The sequence below is a fragment of the Pavona decussata genome, unplaced genomic scaffold (assembly GCF_977016875.1).
Source record: "Pavona decussata unplaced genomic scaffold, jaPavDecu1.1 SCAFFOLD_155, whole genome shotgun sequence".
Taxonomy (NCBI): domain Eukaryota; kingdom Metazoa; phylum Cnidaria; class Anthozoa; order Scleractinia; family Agariciidae; genus Pavona; species Pavona decussata.
Window position 1 is genome coordinate 116834 of NW_028145567.1, and position 10667 is coordinate 127500.

The 10667-nt window shown below is 38.1% G+C and overlaps 1 protein-coding gene across 1 annotated transcript in view; it reads right to left on the reverse strand.

The window, feature by feature from the left end:
- Positions 1 to 5735: 5735 nt before the first annotated feature.
- LOC146465699 (uncharacterized) overlaps positions 5736 to 10667 on the reverse strand; it is a 9372-nt gene continuing 4440 nt past the window's right edge. Inside the window, exons 3-7 of the mRNA XM_085128109.1 lie at positions 9608 to 9764; positions 8205 to 8268; positions 7528 to 7805; positions 6790 to 6973; positions 5736 to 6299 (exon numbers count right to left, since the gene is read on the reverse strand). Of these exons, the coding sequence (XP_084984235.1) occupies positions 6229 to 6299; positions 6790 to 6973; positions 7528 to 7805; positions 8205 to 8268; positions 9608 to 9764 (754 nt within the window). The 3' untranslated portion in view covers positions 5736 to 6228. The remainder of the gene's footprint in view (positions 6300 to 6789; positions 6974 to 7527; positions 7806 to 8204; positions 8269 to 9607; positions 9765 to 10667) is intronic.

Below are 10667 nucleotides of genomic sequence, written 5' to 3' on the forward strand. Positions count from 1 at the left end.
AAATAACCGTATGAAAAAAATCTCTATTAAACTGAAGAAATGCGTTGGCTATATCTCAGGCTGTCAACCATTAAAACATAAGACGGCAACAAATCCTAAATTTAACGTGTACGATTACACGAAAAACAGAAAGTTTCAATTTAAAAGCAATGAAAATGCCGACGTTATACATTAGTAACTAGTCTGAACGTACAATAATGTGACATATAAATTTGCCACTTAGTGAGTTTGAAAATTCAAGGTTTTATTAAAATGGGCTGATCTCTGTCCTCTTAGAAAGGTCGGTTACAAACAAGGGAGCACAAGTGGCCTTACGCGGCGGCGCAAACTTGAGCGGACATTATTTAAAATAACTCTTTGTCCATTTATATACTTGGATGATGTGCAGTGCCGAATTGGAATATGTTTATTTTGAGTAAATTCGACTGCGGGTTAATAAATTTGTAAAGGAAAGGTCCGCAAAATATAGATTGTAATACTCGTTTTAAAAAAAACAAAAATTTTACTCTTTTTTTAAAGGAAACCTCCACTCTTAAAAAAGATTGACGTTAAATTGTTGAAAATACGCTCTCGTTTCAAATTTCGCTGGAAACAAGGAAATAATTTCCGTGTCGGACAGCAAAAGATTTGATTATCGTCTATTTTCGGTTTTAAATTTCCCGGGCACCGCCATATTGGATTTTATGACGTGATACGGTTGTTCAATTGTTTCACACGAAAAAAGTTCTGCTGCTGACAATAGCGGCAACCGTATGACGTCATGTAATCCAAAATGGCGGCACGCGGGAAATTTAAATGCAATAATCATGTCCACTTTATTTACAAACTTGAATGTTATTTCCACTTTTCAAAATAAACTTTAGATTTAGACACTACTTCCAACAATTTAATGTCAATTTGTTGTGGAGTGGGGGTTTCTTCTAATTCAATTGCTTTTATTTGCTGTCCTACATTGTAATTAAGGAGAAACCCAAGCAGCCCAAGGAAGCAGATGACAGCGTGCACAGCATATTTCATCCAGGGTCCACCCCATTTCGAGCTACTGTTATCGGAATATCTATTACAGTGGTTGTGTTCATTATTTGCTCTGTTGGCTTAAAGGCTGTGAGGTACCTGAGGCAAAAAGCATCGAATAAGGTAACTAGTAATAACTGTTTAGTAATCGGAAGGTCTAAAGCTTAGTGTTAATATGTAAGGATAATCCCAAACGATCGGGAACTTCACTGTTTCCCGACCGTCCCAGATTTTGGCGAGATATCAGGGTATTCGTCTATGAAAGAGGCCATTTTTATTTGTAAGTGGGGAACTGGAGCGGAGCAGTTTAGAGAATTGTTGCTAAAACCTTCGTCCCCAACAGTACCAATTTGAGTTTTCATATGTCGGGAATGATCGCCGACATCGCAGAAATCTGGGATGCGTCGAGAAAATAGAAACACTCACAACGTTCCCTTATTAATTGTCTGAGACCATCCCAGACGAGGATGTCTACGATTTCCAGTTTTCATTAGTAGGGAAAGTCTGGGACAGTCGGAAAATCGTGAATCCCGGATCGTCTAGGATTCACATACTAAAACAACTTAGCTTTAACTCCTGATAGGAGCACTCGGATTTCGTTTCTCCGATCATGCCTGTGTCGCTCACTGACTAATTCATCACTCTCAAGGTGGAAGATGTTACAAATGATTAGTTGTCTTTTGCGCTAAGGCGTGATCAGTAGGGATTTTCGTTTAAGATTTCGTTTTGTTCTTGCTTTTCTCGTGTGCTGTACGCTAGCATTGTTTTTATTTTTCTAGACAATGTTTTAGGCCACCCGAAGGCGGTATTGGCCTACCGTTAGGGAAATCTAATAAAATATTGGGCGTAACCAATTAGTAATGAATAAGTCGGATAAGGACGATAAACCGTAGGCCCTGTCTCACAAACCTTGTTCGTAAAATAACGAGTAGGGGACGTAACGGACGTAGTTCCCGGTGTCTTTGTGCGTATATTATCATGGTTGGGTGGGAAAATGCTCGGAGATATTAGCTGCATTAAGCTACTCTACAATCCGAGGGTAAATAAAGATTGATGATGATGATGATGATGATGATGATGATGATGATGATGATGATGATGATGATGACGATGATGAACCCTGCGATAGACTTACATCTATAATAATGCAATCATACTTATTGTCGCTTCGTTGTATAGTCCTGTCTCGACAGAACTCTCTCAGGGAGTTCTGAGACAGGTCTACTCGTTTTACGGGAAACGGGTAATTTTTTCTGTTCCATGCACAAATGAGTGTGAAATTTGTGACGACGTTGATGATGACGATGATGATGATGGTGATAATGATGATGATGATGATGATGATGATGATGATGATGATGATGATGATGATGATGATGTTGATGATGATGATTCATTCGCAATGATTTCAAACCGAACACGAAAACGTGCTTTAGAACTCCACTCTAAGACCATGCCGTTGACATTGCTAACAGAACTTAATTAAGGGTGCGTTCGATTCACCCTATTCCGGAATAAGAATACATACAATCATTTCAAGAAATCCGTCAAAAGAAGTTTTTGGAGTTACTGGAATACAAAATCGCTCTTAAATTAACATGTGTCAGCAAAAGTTTTCAGAACTGTCTTCCCAAATTTACTTGAAAGAGAAATCTAACAGCTATAATTCCGCTTACTCTTATTCCGGAATACGGTCAATCGAACGCAACCTGCCCGGAGCTTTTTTTATAATTGAGTATGGTCTCCACACTTTTAAACTCCAACTCGATCCGGAATTCCGGGGCCACAGGCAGGTATACCAATCGTGAGACTGTAAGTGTCACCCTCGTCAACGTCGATTTGTTCTCATTTCGATTTTCTTGCAGGACCACTCAAAAGAAAGCGCCAGAGGAATGAGTAAAACAATCCAGGAAATAGTAAATAGCTACCTGTAGTATAATTTAAAAAGGCCATGCATTTGTATTGTTCTTTCAAGCTTGAGTTCGAAGATATATACATTGACTCCTTTTAGAAGTAAAATACCTTTTAGAAAAGGCATATTGTACATTTATAGATGCATCGCCATTTTCTTGGATACTATAAGATGCATTATTATGCGTTAACTATTTGTATAGCTAAGTAAACTTTTAGTTTATATAACCTTTGGTGAAAAGGTTGGTATGAAAGTGGTTACCTTATCATAGGAATATAACGAAGCATTTTAACAACGCGAACAAAATCTCCGTGTTATAAAATTAACGCGAATTTTCGAATGGTTATTTTTACATGCATTTAATTAACGCGAATTTGATGCTTTATGCGTAATAATTTCAATGCAACCTGCGCTTTTCACAAGACAAAATAACAACTTCCAACAACAGAACTCGAGGTTTAATACCGGTAAACCATGAAATTCTCCACTATGAAATTCATGAAATTCATTTTTAAAGCAACAGCTCGCGTTTAAGGTTACCGGGTACCTTCAGTGGTGTCTTCAGAGGTGTCTTGCGTCCAAGCGATGTAGCGCGTCCGGTTTAAACTGTAGATACCTGAACCCTTATATCAAATTAAAGCTTATAGAGCTGGCTATCCAACTAAACCAAGAATTTTGAAATAAAATGAATTGCCGAAATGTTAGCGCTGTTTTCTCGAAAAAATTTTTTTCATTTGGAGGAGCCACTTCAAAGAGCTAACACTCAAAAGGAATTTGTTCGTTTGCCTTCAAATTTGGACAGTAGCTAGTTTAACATATAAACAACAAAAACCTGTCTGCGAATTTTTTCTTTCGAAATATTTTTTCTCAGAGAGCGATTTTTGTACGATCACCCCACATTTTTTTCATCCTATTTCGAAAATGCTCTATAACTTTTCACTGCGATTGAATATAGCAAAACGCAGACACGTTTTTTTAGCGCTTTGGGTCCGGAAACTGAGGAACAAATTAAATTAGCAAAAAACAAAATTCACTTTGACTGGTAGCTTTAAAAAGGTGATTCGGACGCTCGCAATTAGAGGTCGTGAAAAATTCGACCATTTATTTTATTTCAAAATTCTTGGTATGGTTTGATAGTCAGCTCTATAAGCTTTAATTTGATATAGGGGTTTAGGTATCTACAGTTTAAACTAGATACGCTATATCGCTTAAACGCGAGACACCTCTGAAGGTATCGGGTAACCTTAATCGAGAGAAAGACAATAAACGCGACCGGTTTGCAGGCGCTGGGCAAACAATATTGCCAGGAACCCTATTCCCTTCTACTGTCGGACATATTCCAATAGAACTGAGCCAATATCATCTGGTATGCACTGCAGAGAGGAGCTGAGATAAGAGGTGAGGTCAAATCTATTAGATACATGTCATCTCTGCTTATTCAAGGGGGTCTGGAAATTCCTACTGAGGTGACTGTAAAATGGGGAGACAGAATGGCGATGGACATTTTGCACAAGAAAGTAGAGGAACTGAGCTATCCCCTTGGAGATAACGATCGTTGCATTGACGAATCTAAAGACATTTTAAAATCAATAATGAATGAGGATGTGTCCACTGACTCTGACGGAGAGGTAGATGAAATGTAATTTTGTTGGAATAAAGGTGTCTTAAAATAACGATGCTGTAAAAGACTGTGATTTTAATTAACAATGACGTAAATTAAGATTCATAAAATTAACTCCAATTTTTCAAATTCGCGTTAGTAACATGCATTGTTTATTTCCTTTAATAAGGTATACAGATTAGCACATTTGTTACAGCAGATATTTTTTTGTATATTTCGAGTTCAGATCATTTATTTCTAAATCCCTTTATTTCAAAATTACTTTTTATTACATTATTAACTTTTTAAGCTAAAACGTTGCTCTAGATAAACAAGATTTGTTAAACTATTTATGAGCTCTTGAAAGTGATATCAGCGTCACAAATAACAGGTTTCACTAAGGACCAGTTCAGACGCCGAACTTTTCATAAGCCGAACTTAATTCATTAAATTAAGGTCGGCCCAAATCACGAAAATCCCGCCTTTTGATTCAGACGCCGAACTTAATTTACTTGAAGCAAAACCAATCGAAATGTTAGTGTTTTTTTTATATTATTATTATTTTTTTTATTTGAAATACGTTATAATAATTTATGAATTAGGTTCGGCTCGTGAAAGGTTCGGCGTCTGAATCAAAGCCGTTCCAAAGCCGAAATTCCCGGCTGAGCCGTTCCAAATTGAAACAGCCGTTCTCAACTGATTCAGACGCCGAACTTTTCATCTACTTAACGAGGGATTAGGTTCGGCTCATGAAAGGTTCGGCGTCTGAACCGGGCCTGAGCGTCAAGGCTCTGCGCGTGTCATGTTTGCACCACACGTTCCAAATGGTAAACAAGAACAAGAAAATTAATTAAGGAATAGTTTTATGGAGAGCGTGAACAATTAATGGTAAATTTCGCTTTCGATAGCCTCGTCAACAGTCGTCCTCGTTTGTTTTTTTTTTTTTTTTTTTTTTTTTTTCTAATTTTTTTTTATTTGCAACAATAACACTAAAATACAAAGCTGCAGAAACACACTCACAAAAAAGAGGGAATACATATAAATTGCTTACATCAACATACCTAGTACTGATTTACAATTGCATTAATAATTAATTAATTAATTAATTACATGTGAGAAAGCTAAGAGAGATAATAATTACTTACATCAACATACATAGTACTGATTTACAATTACATTAATAATCCTCAGAAAGGCATCCCGGCTCGATCGGGCCTGGGAACGAGGCTTTGCTTTCTCCATGTGAAAGTTGAACGCTATTACAGTACGAACGAAATCGGCAGCTCGGTAGCTCTGCTTCATGGTTAGCTATAGGACGCCTAAACGAATTACAATGATGAGCTCAAGTGTTTTTTTAGCTTCGTTTTCGTTGCTATTGCCGTCGAGGTTGCTTTAGCAAGTTAATCTGATAAAATGACGACATCCTATCGAATGGTAATTGTGCTTAATCTCTTTTCATATAGACAATAGCTTCGACACTTGCTGAATAGACATCGACCTTTCTTTTCTTCAATTTGCCAGATCAGCCACCCAGCTAGATTAGCCCTTATATTTATTCTGGGTGGAATTTTGCTCAATATGGTCATTTAATTCTTGTAACTACTTCATGTAAACTAAAATAAATAAACTTCACTTGCTGATGTTGTTGTTGTTGTTGTTGTTGTTAAAGTTTACTTCAACTCAAACTTTCTGTTTTTATCGGTCATCGGTTTAGCTTGCAACTGGTTAATGTTGCTGCCATGTCCATCGAGTCAGAAATACTTCCCTTGGGAACTGCAAAATACACATACAAATACGTTCTCAGCACATGACACACTTGCATTTTGCTTAAGTAATGTACAAATCACAGCCTGAATCCAACCTTCAAGAACCCCAGGTAAACTGGAACAATGAGTCCTGCCTAATTAAGAAGAGACGACAAGAAGCCTATAGCTAGCATGCCTAGAGCCTCCCAAAATTAATTCTCAGGCTGGATTTATCGTCCTTACAAATAACTCTTGTACACGGTTGATTTAAGAGATTTCTCAACAAAATAAACATTTTTGTGAAAGCTTAACAAATATGTTAACCAACTTTGTCCCCACAGTTTTCAGTGTAATATAAATTAATGTGAATCATAGGGCGCTGCTATGAGAACTTACTTGTTGTTTCTAACATGAGCATCAGCATTACTGAGCTGTTAGACACTCCCCCTTCATGTATAACTCACAATATATAACCCAAATCAAAAGTGGAATACATTTTATGACAGAGTACTACTCACTCGTTAGCCTCTGGTCCCTGAGCTTTGAGATACAGGAATCATAAACGAATCCCATTAATAACAACAAGAAGAACGGGATTAACAGGATGTGGAGAGCTTTCCGAAATTCGGGCGAGTCCCCATCTAACAGTGTCACCATCTTGTCAGCGTCTTCATATGTCAACCTGCGGTCCTGAGTCTTAGTCTGTGAAAGGACATTTTAAAAGAAGGTTCATAAATATTATAAGGCACGCATGAAAAAAATATTGGTGGTTGAACCTCTGGGAAAATATCGTTGTTTTCTTTTTGCAAGCGTATCAAGAAATGGTCCGTTTACCGGATCAAATACCTTATCTCACCGGTAAACAAGACCCTTTGCGTTGAGGGAATTCGTGCCGAGAATTACCTGATGAGCTGGTGATTATCGGAAATAGGCCATTCCCGAGTTGTTGTGAACCTCATTATGAAAGCGAGGCTAAGTGCAAATTTTTTCATATGAAAATTAATTTTGTTTGCATATGATAAAAACTTTGCACTTAGCTTCGCCTCCATAGTGAGGTTCAAGCAACTCGGAAATGGCCTATTGTCAGCATTAGGGGAGCGTGGTGTGGAAACTTGAAAGATTACATGCTTACATGTCAAGTATTTTTAAATACTTGACATGTAAGCATGTTAAATTGACAAAGTCCAGGAAGAGTTAAGTTTAATTGGCATACTCAAGGTTGTTTCTGCAAAGGACCTCGCTGCATATCAACTCACGTGGTATGCCTGAGTGTACCGAAGAATGATTTTCTTGATATCTCGCTGTCTGTACTTAAACAGGCTCCTTAAACAAGGAACATAGAGCTTCGTCAGATAATTTCTGCCTCCAACTACAAATCCAATGGAGCGCTGGGTGCCAAAGAACATGGACACGGCTAGGCGAGGGTCGCTGATGTTGTCCATGTAGTAGGAGGCCGCGTACATGTCCGCTAGAATCCCCTCCACTTCTCCCTTTATCATGAGTGCATCGTACATTTCATGAAAGTTAGGATAGTCTGTAATAGAGAAATATATAGCTCAGCGGATTTTTGATTTACAACTGGCTGCTGTCGTAAAGAAAGGAGAAAAAACGTTGTTGTGCAATGAGCTATGGGAAACAGGGTCAATCGAGTACACGACTAGTTTAGCTACCCACTGACCAGCGCACAACTGGGCCCTGGACTCAAAATGGCCACGGTTAAGTAGATACTTCCATTAAAAACTCAAGAAATGTGGAAAACAGTGATATTTGCTGAAGAAGATGTGAAAATCGAAGACATTTGACGACGGAGCTGATGGTAAGATGGAAATTTTATTCAAGTGTTGTTATCTTTTGGCTGTTTTCATGTTTGAACAACTGCACAAGTATTCAAGAGTTTCACTATCAAAATTTACTAATTTTTTACGGAAAATACCTTTCACAATTGCAGCCTGCTTCATGGCTTCGTCGTAGGCGGGACTATTCTCCATTACTGCAACCTGCGTAAAGAAAATTCGACGATCTATTCTGAATGAACTTCTTAAAACTCAATCAAACAGCAAACACATAAACAGAGAATTCAAAGTCATCCAAAATTTTATAAAGAAAATACTAATTTTAATTTCAAACTGTTTCTCTTTAATTTTGCGGGAAAGGAAGTTATTGTTCATCGTGGTAGGTACAATAACAATGTATATTATATAGTATACAAAGTATATCAAATAAAGTAAGTTATTATTTGGTACACGATGTGAGGCTCAGTCACAAGAATTATATATCACAAATTTCGCCTTTTTCACGACATTCAGTGATTAATATAACAAGCAACTACATTGTGAGATAAATGATAATTTTATTTATTACTGTTTTTGTTAACTATACTGTTGTAGAGGCTTGTTGAAAAACATTGGGAGGTGCAAGATGCTTTTTCTTTGAACCACTCAGTGGCATTTAACAATTATTCCACGAGCACGCGTTGGATATGAGATGATAGATAGCCAACGAGGCGCGTAGCGCCGAGTTGGCTATAATCATCTCATATCCAACAAGCGCAAGTGGAATAATTGTTTTATTAAAAACAATCAAGAAATATTGCTAGATCTTACTGATTTCGCCGTGCAAGAATAACCAGCAGACAATTTAATGGTCGCTATTTCTCGGCCATGGTATAATTGCTCATATACCATGGCCGCTAAGCCAATCAAATCCCTCGAATTGCATTATACAATGATTCAGTTTTTAATAATTCATGTTATTAAAAACTGCATCATTGTATAATGCAATTCGAGGGATTTGATTGGCTTAGCGGCCATGGTATGTGAGCAATTATACCATGGCCGAGAAATGGCGACCATTAAATTGCCTTCTGGTCGTTCTTGCACAGCGAAATCAGGAAGATCTAGCAATATTTCTCGGTTGTTTTTAATAAAACAATTATTCCACTTGCGCTTGTTGGATATGAGATGATTATAGCCAACTCGGCGCTACGCGCCTCGTTGGCTATCTATCATCTCATATCCAACGCGCGCTCGTGGAATAATTGTTAAATATTTCATTTCTCCTTCCAAAATATATGAATATAACGTAAAACTGGACCAATCCATAATTAAAGAATTTCTGGTCACAGTTAAGGTTCGTAACGCGACATTTATTTGCCTTGGGCTTTATCTTCTTACATCTTCTTACATCTTTTATTCTCTCTTTAGTTTACTAGCTTTTACTTTTATCAGTTAACTTGCTGAATGGATTCCATGGTCATGAAGGAGAATTAGTATTTGGAGACTGCAATGGAATTGCGACGGTTTTAAGCGATAGTAAAGTAAATGCTGTCATTCCAACCTTAACTCCAAGCAGAGAACTGCGGTGGCTCAGAGACGAGGATGTCAGGGCACTTGTGAAAGTGGCGGTATAAAAGGAACAGAGGAGAAGGCCGCTTAGAATCCACAGGATACCAAACAAACGAGCCAGCAGAGACTTAGGAACCCTGTCACCATACCTACAGGAGAAATGGGAATGTTAGATTTAGCCGCTGGCAGTGTTACGTGTCTATATTTTGACCATCACGCAAAAGCGCGCTGCCTTCACTGAAGAGGACTGGATAAATGTGGCTCTGGGAAATGCATGCTTTATCAGCGGTTCGTGCCTCGCGAGCACGGGCTTTTGTCATTGCGCATGCCTGAGCGAGTTTTAAGAGAAATAATTTGCAGTTTATTACTCGGGTATTGGTTGCAACGTTGGGATGAAAAACTATTTGGTTTGATTTGAGGTCATTATATGGTGTGCGGAACCGATCGATTCCCACCATGCGCCTTAGAAAAACCAATAAGCAATCCAGAATATTTAACAATCCATTTGGCTCACGCGCGATGTGAATGCGCTAGATTCTCTAAGATCCACAAGAATCCTTATCGACGACCAAGAGAATCCGGCAGCATCCTTTGATGTATTCGCCTAGTAAGTGGAGAAGGATGATCTGGAACACAGAACTATAACAGAGACTAGCCGGGTAGAAATTTCTAATCAACCTCAGTGAGTACTGATGATGAATCATAGTCATAATCCTAACCGATTGTAATTGCTTGTTGGGTCTCGATGGTAAACTTGGGTTTTCGAGTGCTTTTCCGGTAGAATCATAAATAATCCCCAGGCCAGACAACATAAATAAGATTTTGGAAGGCAACAAACTTGTTTGAAAACGCATCACAAAGGCCTCACCGTGCGACCTTCTTCCCAGGCAAAGGGATGTATAGATGTATAGTATATAATGCAATTACAGGGATTTGATTGGTTTAGCAGCCATGGTATAAAAGCCATTGTACCATGCCGAGAAATTAAGACCATTATAAATTCTTCTGGCGTTGTTCTTGCAAAGTGAAATCAGCAAGATCTAGCAATATTT